Source organism: Schistocerca piceifrons, chromosome 2 (genome assembly GCF_021461385.2).
Source record: "Schistocerca piceifrons isolate TAMUIC-IGC-003096 chromosome 2, iqSchPice1.1, whole genome shotgun sequence".
NCBI classification, from domain to species: Eukaryota; Metazoa; Arthropoda; class Insecta; order Orthoptera; family Acrididae; genus Schistocerca; species Schistocerca piceifrons.
In genome coordinates this window covers 142,496,508-142,519,573 of record NC_060139.1, presented here as the reverse complement: position 1 = coordinate 142,519,573, position 23,066 = coordinate 142,496,508, and the positions used below count along the sequence as shown (strand labels likewise).

At 42.9% G+C, this 23,066-nt stretch overlaps 1 protein-coding gene across 1 annotated transcript in view; it reads right to left on the bottom strand.

Annotated features, from left to right (window-relative positions):
• LOC124775199 (glutamate receptor ionotropic, kainate glr-3-like) overlaps positions 1 to 23,066 on the bottom strand; it is a 194,334-nt gene that overhangs the window by 14,195 nt on the left and 157,073 nt on the right. The window contains exon 7 of the mRNA XM_047250038.1: positions 20,766 to 21,039. Within this exon, the coding sequence (XP_047105994.1) occupies positions 20,766 to 21,039 (274 nt within the window). The remainder of the gene's footprint in view (positions 1 to 20,765; positions 21,040 to 23,066) is intronic.

Genomic DNA, 23,066 nt, shown 5'->3' with positions numbered 1-23,066 from the left:
TTACTTTATGATAATATGCGTTTTTCGTATCTATTCTTTGTTTCACAGCCAGAGAAAATGCCAATTAACATTACTTTCTTTCGCTGTTTACACATACTTTACTATCACTTGAATTTTAATATTAAAGCAGTAATTATTCGACATGGAATTATGAAACCCCACACATCCTATCCCTAAACTGGTACTGTTCATAATTTCAGACAAAAGGTGACTAACTGTCGTTATTCTTTACGCCCTACAGCGATACTATCGCGTCGTTTCATTCGTTCCTAGTACGTAACGATGAATGGCTCTGTTGATTACATTATAATATTGCTGTTGCATTAGAACCAAAGAGGTAGAGAACATAGAAAAAGCATATTTGTGCCATCAACTGCACAATTTTATGTCTATTCTCAGTCAGAGTATACAAGAAAATATGGCGGCACGCCATTTGAGGCTCCTCGTGTTGCCATGCTGTAAGTGTTTTTGTTTATTTTTCTTTCTCTAGGTACAGTTGGGGTTACTCGAGTTTTGACCTTAGGCAGAATCATGGTTAACTGATAGTGGTGGCAGGCCAAGTCCCAAGTAAGAATACATGAAAGGGGATTTCTAGTTACAGTACTTACGTTGCAGCCAAGAATATTGGTAAGAACAGGGGGCTGTGAAGTATTTTTCATTTAATTGTGGGAGTATATTCCCCAGAATAAAGTATGGAACCTAATAGGTCTGGAAGTGTATAAGATATATATTCCGGTGAGGATTAATAGGGATGGTAATCCTGGTAACCTCTGACGTTTATGAGTAGGCTGTTTGTAAAAGAATGGGTCACGAGGCAGAACACACTTCCATGAGTAAGAAAGGGGGGGGGGGGCCGCTCAGTGGGCGTGTCTTGATTTTAATTTCACCTAAACCACTTTCATCAAAAGCAGGGGGCAGACTGATTACTAACCATGAAAAGAAGGGCTTCTCGAATGAGCTATTGAGGACAAGGATCTAATTAAAAGACTTTGCCTTTAATTCCTCATAGCTACCATAGATAGCACCCGAAAGATAAACATAGTAGATGATTGGTATGTGTGTACTGACTTCACTGAACCAGACAAATCCATTTAAATAAACTTGAAGACATAGTTTTCAATTATTATTTAACCAGTGTAATGACTTGTTTAGGGAATCTTGACAGAGCATTCAAAGATAATAGTGAACTGCCACTTGGCGTTTATTTATCATTAAGCCGACAATGTTCACTGCCCAATAAACATACAGTTGTTGTTGTTGTGGTCTTCAGTCCTGATACTGGTTTGATGCAGCTCTCCATGCTACTCTATCCTCTGCAAGCTTCTTCATCTCCCAGTACCTACTGCAGCCTACATCCTTCTGAATCTGCTTAGTGTATTCATCTCTTGGTCTCCCTCTACGATTTTTACGCTCCACGGTGCCCTCCAACACTAATTTGCTGATCCCTTGATGCCTCAGAACATGTTCTACCAACCGATCCCTTCTTCTAGTCAAGTTGTGCCACAAACACCTCTTCTCCCCAATTCTATTCAATATCTCCTCATTAGCTATGTGATCTACCCATCTAATCTTCAGCATTCTTCTGTAGCACCACATTTCGAAAGCTTCTATTCTCTTCTTGTCCAAACTATTTATCGTCCATGTTTCACTTCCATACATGGTTATACTCCATACAAATACTTTCAGAAACGCCTTCCTGACACTTAAATCAAAACTCGATGTTAACAAATTTCTCTTCTTCAGAAACACTTTCCTTGATATTGCCAGCCTACATTTTATATCCTCTCTACTTCGACCATCATCAGTTATTTTGCTCCCCAAATAGCAAAATCCTTTACTACTTGAAGTGTCTCATTTCCTAATCTAATTCCCTCAGCATCACCCGACTTAATTCGACTACATTCCATTATCCTCGTTTTGCTTTTGTTGATGTTCATCTTATACCCTCCTTTCAAGACACTGTCACATACATATTAACACGAACAAAACTGGATCTTGCTGTTGTTGAAAAATAACATAACGTCAACTCTGAGTAGGGATTATACATTTACACACATAAACATGACGAGTAGCGAGAGCATTGCTGGGATGCAGCGTTGAGAAAATCCACTCACACATGTATTCAGTGAATTCCTTAGAAACCATTACTTTATTATAGTTCGACAGAATGAAATACTATAAAACGGGGATATAGAGAAACTATCACGCCAACATATGGAATGACCTAAGTTCCCGAAACAAATTGCGAATTTAGATATCTCCAACGATTTCACACGATTGACTTCTAAATACGAGAGAGCATTCTGTCTCACCATCGATACTACGGATGCCGGCGGATTGACTGAAAGACACGCTGTCGGTCATCAAAGCACTATCACAGGAAGACTGCCTAAAATATCGAAGTACATTGTAGGTCGTACTGTACGTAAAACGTGGATAACTTAATTCTCTACCAAGCTCAGTGTAGTCCGCACTGCTGAAAACATTAGCATGCCGTCGCACAAAGGCACAAAGACACAAATACTCGACAGCCAGAAAGGGAATGTGAATTACGAACTCACGTGAATTACATTAGCTCACATACGTTAATCCTGAAAAGCAGAAGTGGATGCACTAGAATAAACACTAACGAGCATGAAATTCCTTTTTACGATCACTACACGTGGACAGCGGAGCAACACATGAAATAATTTCGCGACAGATACCAAAAGATCTCCTAAACGCATGATTTATACCAGGCTGTTCCAGCTCGTCGGCACCGTTGTGAGCCGCGGAGCGCTCCATACTCCAGGGAGCCGTGTCGCTCGCTGTGACCATTAAAGTGGGCCGAAACGCCGGCACGTGGCACGGCTGGCTGAGGCAGGCGGCAAGGCAAGCGTTTAGACGTGTCAGCTGCGTGTTACAAGATCGACAACCTCATACTCTTAGCTGCTAAGACGTGGTGACATGGTACACCAGGAAATACGAAGTTCAGGAAATAAACAAGAAAGAACTCTTTTACAAGAAATTGCATACTAAATTTATTGGGCCTCTGTAGCTTGACATTTTCTTTTCATTACAAGATCGGAAATATCAGGCGTCAAAGTGTTCGTAGCGTTAACGCGGAGGATGGCCTTCATTGTTGCATCCTGAAGAAACGATCGTTCCTTACTTTTTACTCTTTTCATTGCTGAGACAAGCTGCTCACAACAATACGTAGATCCAAAGATGCACATCATCTGAGTGGCATTGTTGTGAAGCTTCGGAAATGTTTTTTCCTGTAAAGTACGATACTATCGTGACAAATCCAACGTGTTGTAGTACTTGTCTTTCAACAAAGTTGAATTTTGCAAATCAATAATCTCAAATTGAAGTGACGATAACAAGTCATCGGGGGAAACTGAAAAAGGAGTGCTGAACACCTTAAGTTCCGTTTCCAAACTAGTGAGGTCTCAGAATCGTGTTTCAAACGACGTGATGAGCTGCTTTAACTTTGCTTGGTAATCGCCGAAAGTAGTACCTTCAGGTAGTTTTAAAGAAGCAAGACAATTGAAGAACAAGTGTCCATTACTCATCTGCCTCACAAATAAACGTAACTTTTCCATGAACGCTTTGATCTGGTTGTGCATGTCAACAATTAGCTGCCCTTTGCCCTGCAATGACAGATTTAAATTATTCAGATACATAGCTAGGAACGCCAGGTCTGATATCCATTTTATATCTTTCAGAAAACGCATTTCTTCCGCTTTCATTTCGAGAAAAAGGGATATTTCTTCACCAGTGGCAAAGAAAACATCAATAACTTTTCCCCGACTCATCCAACGAACTGTACTGTGGTAAGGTATATCCCCATACTCAGCTTCCATATCTTTCAGGAATCCTTTGAATTGGGGATGATTCATACCGTGACGCCGCACAAAATTCACACACTTCACGACATCTTTCATTACGCCACCTAGCTCTACTATTTCACCACACATTGCCTCTTGGTGAATAAAACAATGAAGAGTCAAAATGTCTTTCCCGAATTCGTCCGTGAGTTTATTTTTCAAACGAGAAGCAAAACCTTGGTGACGCCCGATCATTTGTGGTGCACCGTCCGTCGCTACAGAATGGAGCTTATCGCAGGGCAAATTCATATTGCCCACTGATTCAGAAACAGCTTCAAAAATGTCACGTCCTGTTGCGGTGCAATCGAGTGGTACCACATCCAAGAGTTTTGCGGTTACTTGCAGCTCCATGTCGACACCACGCACAAAGACTGCAAGCTGAGCACAGTCCGATGTGTCGGCGCCTCTGTCAAGCGCTAGCGAAAATGCAACAAAGCTCTCTGCCTTTTTCCTGAACTGTGTCTCTAAATCCGCTGCCATGTCCAGGATTCGATGAGACATTGTCTGCTTCGACAGGCAAACCCCTTCAATTGCCTGCCCCTCCAATGGCTCTAAGCACTATGGGACTTCACATCTGTGGTCATCAGTCCCCTAGAACTTAGAACTACTTAAACCTAACTAACCTAAGGACATCACACACATCCATCCCCGAAGCAGGATTCGAACCTGCGACCGTAGCGGTCACGCGGTACCAGACTGAAGCGCCTAGAACCGCACGCCCACAGCGGCCTGCACCCTGCACCTCCCTCGTATACAAACATTCTGCAACTGCTACCATGCACGATTTTACGAGTGGTCCCACCGAAAACGGCTTGCCACTCGTCGCAATGATGTGAGCGACCCTGTAGCTTGCTCGAATTGCAAATTCAGTAGTGTTTTCTCCGCTCTCATTCACCTGAAAATTATAAACGCATTACAGAACACGAACTATGATGCATGTTTTGATACCCTCTGTATTACGAACCCGTTTTTGAACTTAGGTCTCCTGGTATGTCGTTCTTAAGGCTGGCTACCAGTTCTCTGCGTGCAACGCCTTCTACCTGATCGTAGTGCGCTGCGTGAAGACGTGTATAATGTCGTTGTATGTTGTACCTCTTCGCAGAATTAAATACTTTATGACATAAAAGACACTGCGGACCACCATTCCTCTCAATGAATAGAAAGGTATCCTCCAATAGAGGTACAGGGGTCCTGCGGCTAGTTATAGCTGTCACTGAACACGGATTGTTGCGTCAGTTGCGGCTGCATCCAGCCAGGGGGCAGTGAGTTCGCTTTCCCCCTCCACGCGGGCTCCGAGCTGCCGCAGTGAGCGCTCCGGAGCGCTCCGGCTCCCTGGAGCTCGGTTGGAACAGCCTGATTTATACGCATCTAAACACTGACAGCTTGACTAATATTGAAACACTGAAGGGAAAATGATTAGGTAAGATAATAATGCACTAAAGCAAAAATTCTAATGCCTTCATGATACTATACATAGAGTAGAGCGGATCCACGTCTGTCTTACCTAGTCCCCAACCTGCGGAAGGTGTTTCAAACCATTTTCGTTCGCTGGTTTTTCACGGCCTTGGTGCGGTAAGATTGCTTCAAAGAGGCTAAGCTCGCCCTGATCAGCATAGAAGAAACACCCATTCGCTACTACAACCCAAGGAATTGTACAGGCGAAATCTCTGGCCACACACTAATGTTCTAAGATTGGCAAACATTTCTTAGCAGAACATGCTTCCCTTCGGACACTGAAAAGAGCCTCAGATTATAAGGTACTTTCACACACAGGAGGTGGATGTAGGAATAAAGATACATTCATTCACATTATCCTACATTCACATTTATGCATGCACGAGGAATGGTAGGAACAATGCTGATACACTTATGTGATTGGAATGATCAATCAGATGCACTGCTCCTTCCTGGAGGTCTGCTGCTGTAACAGTTGACTAGCACGGGGCAGAAACGACAATACATACCGATGAAATACAGGGTGATTCAAAAAGAATACCACAACTTTAAAAATGTGTATTTAATGAAAGAAACATAATATAACCTTCTGTTATACATCATTACAAAGAGTATTTAAAAAGGTATTTTTCACTCAAAAACAAGTTCAGAGATGTTCAATATGGCCCCCTCCAGACACTCGAGCAATATCAACCCGATACTCCAACTCGTTCCACACTCTCTGTAGCATATCAGGCGTAACAGTTTGGATAGCTGCTGTTATTTCTCGTTTCAAATCATCAATTGTGGCTGGGAGAGGTGGCCGAAACACCATATCCTCATAAGAAAAATTCGCAGGGGGTAAGATCAGGGCTTCTTTGAGGCCAGTGATGAGGTCCAGAACTTTTCCCTTTGCACAAACACCCATTCTCTGTAAACTGTTTATACCAACGTTTAATACACCACCTATCAGGAGGTTTAACACCATACTTCGTTCGAAATGCACGCTGAACAACTGTCGTCGATTCACTTCTGCCGTACTCAATAACACAAAAAGCTCTCTGTTGAGCGGTCGCCATCTTAGCATCAACTGACGCTGACGCCTAGTCAACAGCGCCTCAAGCGAACAAATGTACAACTAAATGAAACTTTATAGCTCCCTTAATTCGCCGACAGATAGTGCTTAGCTCTACCTTTTGTCGTTGCAGAGTTTTAAATTCCTAAAGTTGTGGTATTCTTTTTGAACCACCCTGTATTATGAAACACATCTAACGAGTATGTTTCGAGTGTATGAGCACATTATCGGCAGATTAACTGTGCTCCATTTTGCATACAGTGGTGTATTTGTTTATTTGTGTTATTAAGCTTTTTTCATGAAAGTTCTCTATGCCGTATACCTTAAGCCATATGATTTTCCGAGAATTCCTTCACAAAAGCAAATCTTCTTACGGACATGCTGTATGTACAGATTTTAATCTTTTCCCCAGAATGAACAGCCGTGATTGAAGATGCGGGAACAAGTGTTGAGTCACGCTAGAATAGTTCAGTTGGTGGAGCATTTACTGCGAAATGCAAAAGTCCCTGTCTCGAATCCATGTCTGGTACGATTTCAATCTGTCAGGAAGTTTCTAATTCATTAGAAAAACAACTTCATAGACTGTTCCTAAGCCATTTCTCCCTAAGAGCCTTTCTTCCATGAGTACAATCCAGCATGATATGCTGGAGCACTCGTGTGAAGTTTGGAAAGCAGGAGAGATGCCGGCGGAAGCGAAGCTGTGGAGGCAGGTCGTAAATCGTGCTTGGCTATCGCAACTGGCGGAGCACTTTCCCGCGAAATGTAAAGGTCACCCTTTAGAGTGCTGGTCTGGCTCACAGTTTTAATCTCACAAGGAGTTTCACCTACAGAATAGCTTTCAACATCACTAAAAATTCAAAAACGTAAGATGCTTACTCTGTGCAGTGACTCAAGACTTCCTTGTTGGATGATGCGATGCCTCTTTCTTGTATCAACATTTTTATTTAATTTATTAGGATTTTAACAGCTGAAGTACGGATGATCGATATTCTTTATAAAATGTATGTTGTATTTTAAATGAAGTGTGCTTTCGCATAACAAAACGTGCATTTCAGAAAGAAAAGCAGGTAATTTACTTTAAACATATGGCTACCAGTTTTAAAACGTAACTCACTGTCTTAATGCCGTATTATGGCCACAAGTCTTCAAGAATCTAAAGGATACACCAGAAGTACGACGGTAGATGCGTTTTTCACCCATCGGCAAAATTGACGAACTCGATACATTTGATCGCAGACGATCTCGGCCTCACAAAAAATGACTTACATAATCTACCACACCAGTGTGGGAAGTCTTATACTGGGCAGATGATTCGTGTACATCATTAACCATTCGTGAAGATGTCGGCAATTCCCTGCTGTATATATAGACTGTTATTGTATTGCTTTCGATATTAACTACCTTTGCGCCACGTCTAGCATACAATGTTTGGATGTATATACTACCTTAGATATCGGCAGCGTGTTACATAATTATGAACCATCGTGTGGTTGCGTCATAGATACATCGAGGTTTGGAGCAATATTGCATTTTGTTATTGTTCATTTGAGTGTTAATGACTGTTTTTGTACTATTTCAATATACGCCATTGACAACTTAGACAAGAGTTGGCATAACGTTCATTTGTAAAACCATTCATGTAACTCAATCACTCCACTTTGCAATGCACACTTAACGAATGCCGCCAACTGCAATATGCCTGTAGTGAGTGATTTTGTAGGTAGTATTACACGTACACTGTTTATTTTGACTGCCATGGTATCTTGACATATATACAGACGCCGTTATCCGTTTTTATATGCGTTTACGACCATTTTGAATACTAAAGTAATTCATTATTGTTTCGTATTGATTGTTACTAGATTAGACACTGTTATTGACTATTTTGGAGATTTGTATAACATACAATGAGCAGATGTATGTACTAACATAGAATCGATATCGATTGATGTAGACTTCGGGCGCCAGATGATTACACCATTGATCTGCATTAATTTGCATCTGTGATTGATTCTATGAGGCAATAATCAATATTTACTGGTTACAATGACTGTTACTATACTGTTCACAATGTTTGTGACTTGCATATTACATTGTGATTGGGTTTATACATCAACCTAGGCTTCGATAACATATAACCTTGAAATACGGCAGTGTTATATGGTGTAATTATAAACTGGAGGTGATGTATACGTCCAGATAATCTTTACGTATCCTCCAGCACACAGTAAGGTTGACTAACATACGTACATTTTCATAGGTTTGGCTGCTACAATAACTTGTAAACCACAATCTCTTGTAATCTCTTCACACTCTTGTATGGACACTTAGTTCCCATCTTTGTTATTTTAGATTTGAGCTGTTACCTGCGTCATGGCAGATTCATTCATGCACTTCTGTTCTCGTGTTTATATGAGTGACCTGATTACCATACACACTGACATTTCCTCCTTGTACCGATCACATGATCACATACACTGGTTGTCTTTATATATTGCCTATAGTTAAACCAATCGTCAATAATGCGATTTCTGTTATCTGTTCCTATGTAGAACATTTTGTGTACAGATCTGTACAAGTTACTGTATCATTAGTCCTTCTATCTGAATAGACAGTTTTTATGATATTAGCAACGACTTCTGTGTATTTCCATATTTTTATTTACGGCGCTTGTCTAGTTTACTTCACTAATTTCTTTACGACAACTGTAGCTTTGACTGTTTTCTGTTTTCATTTTATACTTAACTTTATATTCCATACTGTTATACTTGAAATTGTGTGCAGCGACCTCCTAATGGTTTCTTCACCCATGAGCCTGTGCACTTATCATAGGTTAGTTGGCGTACGACAACCTCATGAAAACTCTGGCTGTCGCTGTCTCCAGACGACATGACTATTGTATAGATGTCACTTTGTGTGCAGGGCAACTATGTTTGTCTATACTTACTATTTAGTCATATCACAAGTATGAGAACGTCGTATGCTCTTAAAGCAGTGTTCTCGTTTAACTTTTGCTCTAATTCCTGTCATTCATGGCATATATAGACCTACATTACGATACTTCCATGTCAGTCTTAACGTCATTTGTTTGACAGTTGACGTATCTTTTTAACAGGTGACGTTCTCTTACGTTGCTAACAGCCAACTGACAAAGTGTCCTCTTACCTTAGAAACTGCTATAAGTACAGTTTAATAATTTTTTATTTTCTTAAACTACCATTAACGTTGAATGCAAATCCCTGTCTTGTAATCTTTCGCATGTAGTCCCTTCAGATTTGAAGGTAGCCCTTTACGGTCGAAACTAGTCATTAAACCATAACATGTAGGCTTTCATGGCCGGCGTCTTCATTAATTAAAACTTCCGGGCTGAATTGCCGTGGTCCGTATATAAAACTTCTTCTTCCTGACGTTTCGTTGCCTACTGCGGGCAACATCTTCTGAGGTGAGTCGGCGACTGGCTGCTAGGCGCTGGAGGTCCCGCTTATATAGAGCGCTTAGATGGTGCACCACTCATCACGTGCTTTCGACTTTAAAATTATCTCTGGCTAGTGCCATCTCTCTCGATTGTAGGTAATCGATAGTCACTTCGTTGGTACAGAGTCGACCGCCATACCTTTTCTAGTTTTAATCCTTCTTCTTTTTTATTAAAATTATTTTCGTGTTTGTAGATCTCTACAGCTTCTCTACACATGCGGGTATAATAATGTGAAGCCCTAGCTATCCCGTTTGTCTCACTAAATTTTATTTCGTGATCACCGTCTTTGAAAACGTGTTCCGCTACAGCTGATTTGTCAATTTGTCCCAATCTAAACCCGCATGTATGGAGAAGCTATAGAGATCTGCAAGCACCAAAATAATTTTAATAAAAAAAGAAGGATTAAAACTAGACAAGATATGGCGGTCTACTCTGTACCAACGTAGTGAATATCGATTACTTATAATCGAGAGAGATGGCACTAGCCAGAGATAATTTTAAAGTCGAACGCACGTGTTGAGCCGTGCGCCATCTAAGCGCTCTATATAAGCGGAACCTCCAGCGCCTTACAGCCAGTCGCCGACTCCCTCAGAAGATGTTGCCCGCAGTAGGCAACGAAACGTCAGGAAGGAGAAGCAGTTTTAAATATGTACCACGGCAATTCAGCCCGGAAGTTTTAATTAATCTAGTCATTAAACTTCCTATATGAACTCTTGGCAGAAAGACATATATAAAAAATCAATAGACGTTCAAATAATTAAACGCGCCTCTACACTGACAAACTAGGAGACGGATTCAAATTCCTCATCCCCAAGTACATCCTCACCGGATGCTTATACCAGCGGTCCTATATCTATCAAAAATTTGCAAACTCTACCTCCTACATAGTCTGTTAAGCAATGTTCTTCCGCCGATTACGCATAGGGGTGCCTTGTACTAAAATTCACAGTGAACGTTTAACAGTGCCTGCACTGAGATTCCTGGGAAATTAAAACTGAATCTTTGACTGGGAGTCGAAATCGGGAACTTTGCCTTTCGCAGGCAACTGCTCTACGAACTGAGCTACCCAAGCACGACTAGCGATCCGTTCTTACAGCTGTACTTCCGTCTCCTCCCTTCCAGACTTTCAAGACTAGCACTCATGGAAGAAACGCTACTGCGGAGACACAGCCTGGGGCATGTTTCCAGAATGAAATTTTCACTATGGAGCGGAGTGTGTGCTGATATGAAACTTCATGGCAGATTGGAGTTTCGTGTCGGACAGAGACTCGAACTCAGGACCTTTGCCTTTCACGGGCAAGTGCTCTACAAACTTTCTTCCAGGAGTGCTAGTCTTGCAAGCTTCGTAGGAGACCGCTGTGAAGTTTGAGAGGCTATAGTCGAGTACTGGCGCAAGTGGAACTGTGAGTAGATGTCCTCACTCGTGCCTGGGTAGCTCATTTGGTAGAGCATTTACCTGCGAAAGGAAGCGGTCCCGAGTTCGAGTCTCGGTCTGGCACACATTTTAATACGGCAGGAAGTTTCATATCAGCGCATACTCCACTGCAGAGTGAAAATTTCGATTATCATTGGGGTGAGAGATGCACCTTTCAACCCATAAGCACATGTCTGTGTATCCCTTTGAAATTTTGTTCAGGGTCCAACCCATTTATACTTAGAGCCCTGCTGATTGCTATAACATTGTTGAACGTAGCCCAGTTCGTCACATCTACCACACACAGTCTCAGCAATATAAACTACTTTCGCCCAGTTCGCCACATCTACCATACACAGTCTCAGCACTATAAACTACTTTCCTCTGTGTAGGCTTTGCCACTGTATCCATCTCGGACAAGGCTGCTGTAGCTGCTACAGCCTCAGTTAAAGGTTTTAGAAAATCCACGCACACTTTATGTAACACATGAACAGGCAGTCCCTACGTAAATGCATGTAGCGTCACCTGCCGACTCATACATTTTAATGTTTAACTTCCTAATGAAACCCGAAACACTCCCCAAAGTCTGTGCCTGGCTCCGAGCTATCCCAATAAGTCGTTCCTGGGAGTATGATGTTGTGTTTTTACATCTATAACACTCTCTTATTCCGCTCTGCATATCTTGGAAGGACTGAATGTTTAACGCCTTTTCGTGACGCATCACACACTCTCTAGCATCACTTGCCAACTTCAGCTGAGTTGTACGTAACCTCTCGTCGTTCCAATTCCCTAATTTTGCAGCTGTTTGTGAATTATAAACAAATCCTCCATAGTTTTCCCCAAGAATGGAGTCAATAGGACAGGTGGGTTAATGTTAGGAACTGAAATAGGAATGGAGTCTTGATTTGTACATTCAAATTCATGTATTGCGGGTCTACACCAGGATATAATTCAAACAGCGGCAGTGTAGCTGAGGCAATCCAGTTGCTTCCCTCGTGTGTATGCGTGGCATCGTACAATCCTGCCAGACTGCGGCTTGGCTGAGCTGAGTTAGAGCACCACTGCTTTTGTCAGCAACATCATCTGGGCTCAGCGGGTACAGTAGTGATGGCTGAGACAAGACTGATGTCTCCCGCGCTGTGCTGGCTGTGACCCACTGCAGGAGCGCTGTCGCTGGCATACTCTGCCCACGTCTTGGCGTGTCCCGTGGCGGCACGACTCTGCATCTCCTGTCTCAGTGCAGGTTGCCATGACATGAAGTAGAACTGTGGCCTTCTCCAGCATTCCGGATGGTGCCACTAGTATCACAGGCCCATGGGTGTAGTCTTCCGATACTAACAGAAGAATATTTCAGTACGTCAGTGGCTAGGTGTTTATACACTCATGAGCTATACTTGCTTGCGCTTTGCTATGCCTTGCTGCGTAATGATCACTTCCGCAGTCGCTGGTGCGACACAGCATCCACCTTCTTCCGTCTAGGTGCTGCTGTGTCAATTATTTTCAATTCTGCCTGGCTGGCCTCAAAATGTGCGACAGCTTTATTGTGTTTTGAAAACTATAACATACACACTTTCCTGCAACTGGCTCGGCTCTAATCTATTTTCTGCCTTGCGTGTTTCGCACCAAATGCGTTCGATGAGCAACCGACCTGACTTCTCTTCATTCTTCCCTTAGCCTTTCTACCTCCATACCTAAATTCCCACTATCAGTCCGCTGTGGATCTAATTGATGCAGCATGTACTGAAATGTTTTTTGAACTGATGCATTTTCACTTGCTGCCGCTTTACTCATCTATTTCCACCAAAAGCATACAAAACCCACGCAAAAGATAAAAAAGGAGGCCAGTGAAAACCATACAGACCCATACACAGGGTGATTCTGTGATGCTCTTACAGATTTTCAGGGATGGTGCAGAAGAGTAAATGTATCAATTTGAGGCAAGGGACCCTGGCTCAGAAACGTCCAAGCCGAAAGTTATAAGCGAAAATCGTTCTCATATCTCTGACTGTGGATTAACTGTACTGGTACCTTAAAAGCTATGAACCTTATCTCTTCTACTGAGAGCTCTTTGGTTTCCATATTTTGGAAGAGGTAGTGCCAACCAACGCAAGAAAAGTTGTGTAGTGAATATAAACCACAAAATGAACATTGTAAGAGCAATGGGCACCTGTTAATGTGTTTCACGGTATCGAAGATGAACAAGTGTTCATAGCTCTTAAGATATGTGTTTTGGAGCGCATGTTTACTGGACTATTTTTCTAGTTTCGTCCGTACTACCATCTCTAAAAGTTAACAACAACTGTAACCATTTATGTATTCCCCTGTTAGAGAAATGACAGCGTTTCTCGCTTATAGTCGGTTATTTCTAGATGAGGGTCTCTCACCTCAAACTGATACATCTTACCCATCACTCCTGAAATTTCGTAAGGAATCAACACGTAAAAGTTGAATACCATATTAATACAGTCTCAAATGATCGGTAGCATTATCTTCACAATAAGAAGATTAGTTCAGGAAAATGAAGTTCACAATTAGTTTGCTTCAGTACAGTATGTTCTACACAAAATATATGTCCTTACAGAAAATACCGAAACTTCTTTGAGACAAACATAAACCACAGCTTTTGGAGGAGAGCGAGTACACATATTAGTAGGATAGCAGACTTTATAAACAGTATACGAATGGTATGAAAGGTGCAGTTACCTTTTATTACAATTTGAAATAAGTGAACTTTTTCTTCCATGGGTTGAATATGGAAATTCCGACTCACAGATCAATACATTACAACATAACCCACACATCCAGCTGTACATGAATGAAGTGGTGGGCAAGCCATAAGGTTATGAGATCTAAGACACTACCTAGTTAAAACTTCCTAAAACCGTTCATTAAGAGATCCAAATTTTCAAAGTGACTACCCATGTGCAAGAGAATACCACGATCAAGTACCATAGGAGTACCTTACACTTTGCACTTAATTCAGAAACGTGTTTCGTTAATAAATACAATTCTTGGGGTTACTGTCAGATATCACTGTGCAAGCCCCTTAATATTCCATCGGTGTTTGTTGTTGAAATCTCTGGCCGAAGACGCTGTTGCTTTTACTGACTTGGAGAGTTGGAAGTTTTAGGGATGAGGAGCAGCTAGTATACAACTATGGGGAGATGTTCAAAGTTGGACGAAGGTAGCCATCATAGTGCCCAGCACCTCCTGCTGGGAACTTAGAGAGGCCTTCTGTGAATGTGCTGTGGAATGAGCTGCCAGACGCTGCTGCAGTTTATAGCTGAATTAACCCTCTGTGACTCACTGTGTCAGGTCTTAAATCGAAGATTTTTGTTTTCCCTGTTTTAATTTAATAGCAGCCATTGCTACATACCAGGTAGCGCTAGGCTCAAATCATGCATGTCTGATACTAAGAGTGTCTGTCGTACAGATATATATACGGCTGCCTTGGAATACCATACGATCCACTGTTATGCATGTCCCACCTGCATATCCGCCCCCCCCCCCTGCACCCCAAATTCTATAAGTCCCTCCAGATCCTCAAGTGCCATGCACTCTGCCTCGCCTTCCGTATATGCCTCCCATCCCCCATGTGGATCCTCTATGACCTCATTCCGTTCCCCCATCTGCTACTATTCCTTGAACATATCCACATACTCTACACCTCCTGCCACTTTCATCTCCCACACCCCATGGTTGCTCCTCTCCTCTCCCATCCCTGCCCTCTGCCACACCTTCACTGTTGTGTCCCCCTTACCCTCCATCTCTACACCCTTCATCTCCTTTCCCAACGTGGCCTCTGTCAACTCCCCCTCCCGGATGATTCCCTCTCTCCCTCCATTTATCCCCCCTATCAACTCTGATCTTCACCCCCTCCTTTCCTCTGTCCTTTCCCTGGCCTCCCTCTTTCCTCCCCCCTTCCATCCTGTTTTCTCCCCGCCTAACCACTCCCTGCCTCCCTCCCCCCCCCCCCAAGGCCTTTTGTATTTCTGTCCTGCCTTTCCCCTGTCGCATCTGCCCAGCACCCCACCCCCCACTCTCATAGGTCCTCGTCCTCCATTGGCTCCTTTGTTCCCTCCCTCCGCTTCGTTTTTCCTCTTCTTCCCCTCCCCCCTTTTCTTTCCCGTCATCTGTCCTGCTTCCTGCTGTCTGCCCTCGGCTGTGGTATGTCATATTTGTGCCAACATTTTAGTGCAGTGTTCAAGTGAATGTTCAGTGTTGTTCGTCTTTCGAAAGTGTTATGAACAGAAATCATGCTGTCGCTGGGTGTGAATTTTATATCTCTTGCGAGGAGAAACCAGACAGTCGCGATGTTTCTTCACTGTCTGTGTATTATTTTACCTGTCTGCTTCATATGTATTTTATTAGCATCATCAACCCCTTATTCTATGTTTTAAGTTCCTCGATTTTCCACCATGTTACCATTTAAGTCTCCGACTTTATCGCCTGATTTTATTATTTATTATCTTCATCTTTTTAAAACAACTTCTGTAGGCTGAAGAGCAGCATAATAAGCTGCTCCCACGCGCCCCCTTCGGGGGGAATGGAAACTCAATAAATAAAAAAAAGTACCATACGAGAATGATGACGCAGGAGATCACAGTCTGATCCTTATCAAGTATGATGCCCCATGTTCAGGTAGTGGAGCATCACTGCTAATTTGTCAGGCTGGACCAGGCGTGTAGGTCGATGGTGCTCAGCACAACGTTTTCACTACATCTCATTGTAAATTAACTGGTGTAGTTGGGGCTAGTGTTCACACTCTCAGTTAAGCAGCCTTGGCTTTCAGAGAAGAGACAGAGACAGAGAAGCTAATGAGCTTTCATGTAAGGCCTCCCTAGTGGGCGTTTAAGCTATGACATCATACTTCGGCTTCATTCCCTCATCAAATTTCGTGCCAAAGTCGATCTACAACAGTTCGTAGTGGAGCCAGATGGGACTCTGTTCATGTTGGTTTTACTTCTGATAGGGCCTTACGGTCACAGGAGAAACCACAGAAACTAGGAAAGCCGACTAACCTGCATACAAAGTCTCTTAGACTAGACTCATGGGGAATAACAGTGTAATATTAAGCCAAGATAATCTGGGTTGATGTAGAGGCAGACACGTCAATTAAAAAATTATGTGTGGATAATTCCTTGAGATAAAATGAATAGTTGGGTACAACAATGCGGTTTATTTGCCACGGTTCGTTCTAGTAATGCGTTTCTTGAATATTGTTGTGACCTGTGCAACGCACCCGTTGAACATTTCCTGTCGTTCCAGCGAGGCGTTTCTCATTTAAAGATATACAAAAATATTATTTTTAACACCCTTGAGTACATATTGCAGTTGCTATCACTGTTATTGTTATTCTTGCTATTATTATTATTGTTAATAGCAGAAGTAGTAAAAGTAAATGTGAATTAAAGGTGTAAATATGAGCACCATCTTTTGTTACAGACTATATTTTTGGAAAAATATTATATATTTGTCCTTCATTAACAATTATAACGACTTTCGTATATGATAAAGAATAAAATAATAATCAATATTAACTATTTCTATTCGAAAATTAATGTGTACATGAAGGTTGTAAACTAGCAATAAGAAATATGGTGCAAATATGGGCGCTCTCGAAAAAAAGTGATAAAAACCTTTCAGAAAATTTAAGTGAACAGGACAAAACAATATGAAATTGTACTTGAAAAATTTAGCTGATTCGTGTTGTATTGTTGATTGCGTTTACTTAAACATATTGGCTTGACTTTTTTCGTGTTAAAAAACATTTTATTTTTATCTGTTATTAGTTTTTGCTGTGCTGCGAACTCGGCCTCTTGTTGATAAGGTGCTCCGTCGGTTTGTAGATTAGACTGATGCTGAATCCGTCACCCCATATCATATAAACTGGTAGATTACCACCATGAACCCAATAGCCTACTTGAAAAATCAACTGCCGCGCACATCGGAAAACGTTGTTTGATAAGTTCCTGAAATTGTCAGCGGCCTCGCCTATTGTTTATGGTTGGAGGGACTGGAGCATTTCAGTTGAGCAGTTTACTTTAATGGTTGCTGAAAGATAGATTTCGATCTGATGAAATAATATTTATTCAAACTTTTTGTGCCAAAATTGCTCATGATACATAAACTTCGAAGTTACAAAACAATGTGAGAATGAATTTAAAGAACTAAAATAGATCAATGATAAGAAAATGAATGGTTGTTATCGTCGCCACCAGCATGTTGCTGGACAATTACGGCTGAGATGGTGCCCAGACACATGAAGGACACAGATTATAGTTTCTATCGTGATTGCAAAGCTTTAAAAATTACACAAAAAGATACGAATTCGAAGTAAGCATATAACAGATCAATGAATAAAGGAAGAATGAGCTCCAATGAGTGAACTCGATAGCCGAACAAAGATAGGTGTTCATGAGAAAAATCCTCTCTGAAGCAAGAAGTAGACTGCCGAAAAACTTGCATACCAGGGCGTGAAGCGCATAGATCAAGCTAGAAAGCGTGAAAAATGGAAACCAGGAATGAATGCCTCTTCCCCCACTATATCGCGATTTCCGAAGACGAGGTGTGCTTTCCAAGTGCGATCTTACACTGATTGCCACTGAGATGGTTGCCGACGGCATTGGTGCGCCGAACCACGGACGGCTGGCGCCAAGGAAAACACGTACAAGCACTGAGTCGAGAGTAGCATCACCAAGCAGAAGTTCGAAACAGAATATCCACACGAATCTCAGTACCGGCTACCGAATTCCTCTGCCAGTTCTTGGTAGCCTTCTTTCAGACGTCGGAAAGGCATCCCGCACAATCTTTTGAGCCAATACCACAAAGGGCCTAAGTGCTCTTCCAATCAGGGATCTGGAAGTCCATTCCCTAAGCTCCTATCATAATGTTAAAAATGTATCCGCCAATGAGATACGTGTATCACGAAAAGGGAAACGAGTGTCCCCCGTTCCCAAGTGAAGGCTTCTTTGTCGGAAATTCTGAGAACTATTTTGGGCTTCGCACAGCGGCCTTCGGGAAGGGCAAAACACGCTAGTTTGCAGACACACTAGTGGCTATTTATTTTGCTTTAGGTAACATGTCTGGAGACCACACACAAATAGGTAATGGCAAATGGACAGCAAGGGACTCCACCCAGTAGTTACTAACAAGCAGACTTCTCACCCCTTCCTCCTGTTGTTTCCTGCTCTGCCATAGACGACACCTGTCTTTCATCCCGCCGCTCATTGTCTGCAGAGTCTTAGCCAGGATAATAATCCTTGGAAGGCTCGTCCCACTTTCCGGGCAGTCTCTTCCAGAGCATGCCAAACTTCCCCCTGTTTTCACTCAAGCGGAAAGGAGTTCCCCTGGTCAGTACAAGATGCATTTAACAGGGAAAAGCTACTACAATAATGAAATATTAGGTTAAGTACAGAGAGGTGCGTAAACCACGTTGTTAGAAGCTACCCTTAACCACTTAGTACTCAGTGCGCAGTACCGGTCAAAAGTAGACAAGTAAAAACGGGATCAGAAAGTAAATAAAGTGGAAGAGTCTTGTACACAGATTAGGGATGCAAATAGGATAAAACATGAGATGGAAGGCCTGTTTCAGGCCTTTATCCCCACATTTTCTCTCTATAAACTCCTTGGTCTTCTCATACGTGCCCCCTCACCGGGTTGCAGCCCTGGACCGACGGCCTCTTCTTGACACAACTTTTATCAAGAAATTGATTCAAATGATCCTTGAGGCTCCAGCACTCGATATTTTACGTCCCCGAGTGGTGGTTCTCTTGATCATGTTAGCGACAGGAAATATTTCGAATGGAGGAACTGAATTTTATGACCCCATGGAAAATTAAGGTTTTGATATTGGGGTCCATATTTGCAGCAACTCTACCTAAGCAAGTGAATACTATCGAATTAGCATAAAGCCGTGGGTTGCTAAAGACGTGTTTCTAAAAGTAGGTTAGGATTATGATTTTAGGATATCAATGTAAAATCAATTTAGGCCAGCAATAAGGGAATGTAAATAAGAAGATTTCGTAACCTGCCAAGGGTTTGCAGTCCAGAACAAACATCAATCTGGACAAAACCCGATGCTCCATGCACACTACAACACAGAGACGTTCCAACGCTTCCCTGATAACTTCTATCAAGAACCGGCAGCGCTTACATTCCTGGCAGTAGTTTTATTCCCTATCCTCTAGTAGTAGTTGTTCTCGTAGTATTTGAAATAGTATTAACACAATTAGACCGTATTTAGTACAGTTAATCGAACTGTCAAAAGACACGGTAAGATCATTTTTGAGATAATAATTATTTGTATTTCTGTCACTTCATTACTATTTCTAAGATCTTTGGTGTCCTTCTTTCGGACATGTCCGAAGGATCAGATGCAATATGATCCCACAGCCAGTATGAACCAAGACACAAAGGAATTAATAGCTACTAGTGGACATTGCTTTAAATCAATGGGGAAAGTTGAGACATTTTACCATAGAGGGATTCGAACCGGGACCCTCTGCTTACTAGGCAGATGCGGTGGCCACTGTCCCATTCAGACGGTCGTCAGTACAAGCGCATGGAATACACTAGCATGTCTCCCGTCAGGTGCTAATCCTCAACATATCCATACACTACAATGGTTCAAATGGCTCTGAGCACTATGGTACTTAACTTCTAAGGTCATCAGTCCCCTACAACTTAGAACTACTTAAAGCTAACAAACCTAAGGACATCACACAAATCCATGCCCGAGGCAGGATTCGAACCTGCGACCGCAGCGGTCGCGTGTTTCCTGACTGCAGCGCCTAGACCCGCTGGGCAACTACCGCCGGCCCAATACACCTCTAGTCCTCCTGGCCCCATAATGATAAAGGACAAGGGGCACCACATCAGTAGTATATGAATGAGAATTTGAGTCTAACGGGAGGTGTGCAGGGTAGTCCGTGTAGTTACGATGACCACTTTGTCTTGATGGCACAACAGTTAGCCTATCTGCCTAGTGACTAGGAAACCCCGTTTCGAATCTCTGTTATGGACAGTGCGGCTGATCCCGGAGGAGGTTCGAGTCCTCCCTCGGGCATGGGTGTGTGTGTTTGTCTTTAGGATAATTTAGGTTAAGTAGTGTGTGTTAGCTTACGGACTGATGACCTTAGCAGTTAAGTCCCATAAGATTTCACACACATTTGAACATTTTTTATAAACTCTCAGTCCGCCACAAATCTTCAACTTTCCTCGTTGATTTATATCAAAACCAACCATCAGCTAATGTATTTAACTCCTTTGTGTCTCACTGTTTATAATGTTGATATTGCTATGCGGCCCACGTAGGAGAGGGCCTGCTTGTTCTAGCCAGATCAGGGTAAACAAGTAAATCAGTGTAACGTTCCTTGAATAACAAAGACTCTTTCCAATGAGTCTACCATAGAATTGCTGGTTATTGTAATGTTAAGTCAATAACGAAGTGCTTCAAAACAGTTTGGCTGCGGCTGTACTGTGGAGATTGCCGCGTACGGCGTTCCCTCCACTGGCGCTGTTCCGGCCGGTGCAGTGCCTTCGCCGCTGCGGCAGACGGCTCCCGCTGCACGCCGGTGGAGGAGTACTTGTTGGCAACCAGTTCGGCCGCGAAGGCGACCAGGGAGAGGCAGAGTCCCAGCGTGAGCAGCGCGAACTCCCCCTGCACGTGCGACAGCCGCAGCTTCACCGGCTCGTCGCCGGCCGGCGAGGAGGAGCGCGCGCCCGCCTGCACGGCCAGCTGCACGCGGGGCGCCATCCACTGCCGCGACACCTGGCGGGCCAAAGTGTCACTCTTTCAGGAGCGAATATGGTGGCTCGGTCCCAGCCTGTCTAACGGTTTCCAAGCGGCACAAAAGTCTTAAATTCAAACCTTCATATAAACATATCATAAAAGTTTTGCATCACCCCGATTCCCAGAACTCCTGAAGATAAACGTTGACTGTGGATATTGTATCACAGACACAGTCCCTTTCACTGCTCTGAGATGTCACCAACCCGCCAAAAGATGTAAACAACCATGCATCAGAAGCGCCTATTAGACAGAGGGGGACCGACAGCTGATTCTCCCATACCCGCCCCCTGCCACGTCTTCACTGTTGTATCCCCCCTACCCTCCATCTCTACACCCTACATATCCTTTACCAAGGTGGCTTCCATCAACTCCTCCTCCCGGATGGTGCCCTCTCTCCCTCCATTTATCCCTCCTATCAACGCTGATCCTCAACCCCCTCCTTTCCTCCGTCCTTTCCCTGGGCTCCCTCTTCCTCCCTTCCATCCTTTTCCAAGGTGGCTTCCATCAACTCCCACTCCCGGATGGTGCCAACTCTCCCTCCATTTATCCCTCCTATCAACTCTGATCCTCACCCCCCTCCTTTCCTCTGTCCTTTCCCTGGGCTCCCTCTTCTTCCCCCCTTCCATCCTGTGTTTTCTCCCTGTCTACCCTCTCCCTTCTCCTCCCCCCAAGTCCTTTTGTACTCCCCTCCTCTGCCTTCCCCACTCTGTGGCACGTCTGCTCAGCACCCCCCACCCCTCTTCTGGATCCTCCTCTTCCATTGGCTCCTTTCCCCCCTCCAACTTCACTTTTCCTCTCCTTCCACCCCTTTTTTTCCCGTCATCTGACCAGTTTCCCCTACCTGCTCTCGGTATGTCATATTTGTGTCAACTTTTTAGTGCAGTGTTTAAGTGAGTGTTCAGTGTTCTGCGTCTTTCCACAGTGTTGCGAACGGAAATCATGCTGTCGCTGGATGTTCATTTTATATCTCTTGCGAACAGAACCCAGATTGTCGCCGTGTTTTTTAATTGTCTGTCTATTATTTTTCTGCTTCCTGTGTATTTTATTAGCATTATCAACCCCGTATTTTATGTTTTAAGCTCCAGAATTTTCTGCCATTTTACCTGTAAGTCACCGATTTTATCGCCAACTGTTATTATTTTTTCTTATCTTCATCTTTTGAAAACAAATTCTGTAGGCTGAAGAGCGGCGTAATAAGCTGCTGCCAGCCCGCCCCCTTTAGGGGGAATCGAAACTCAATAAAGGAAAAAAAAAGGACAGCTGATCAGTTCCAGTCATTCCACTAGGAAGGATGTACATGGCTCGTGTTGCCTGTAGTTCAAACATGCATAGATTTATCACATTATACGGAGTTCACTATCCGAAAATTACCTCGAGCAATTAAACAGAGAACCGACTCGTGAAGATAACATCTTGGACCTACTGATAACAAACAGAACCGAACATATCGACTCTGTAAGCGCAGAACAGGAAATCAGTGATCATAAGGCCGTTGCAACATCCCTGAATATGGGAGTAAATAGGAAAATAAAAAAACGGAGGAAGGTTTATCTGTTTAGCAAGAGTAATAGAAGACAGATTTCAGACTACCTAACAGATCAAAACGAAAATATCTGTTCCGACACTGACAGTGTTGAGTGTTTATCGAAAAAGTTCAAGGCAATCGTAAAATGCATTACAGACTCAGCCAGAGGCTGGTTGAACATGAACGCAGCTGGAGTTTGCAGAATTCAGATTCTGCATTTTCTGAGCATGTACTGAGCGAGGGACACAACTACCAGCCAGTGTCCCATGTACTTCACTTAGAAAACAAAGGCCATAAACTCAACCTTCTCGAAGCCCTGGAAATTAACAAACATCTTGCTCACAGTTCAGATCTCAACCTAAATTACCAGACACAGCTCAACACTTCCCCTCTCCTAAACTTCATATAACCATCTTTGTTGTTCATTACTTCCCACACTCTCTCTTTCTACATATTCCCATTTCCCTGTATGCATTAAGTT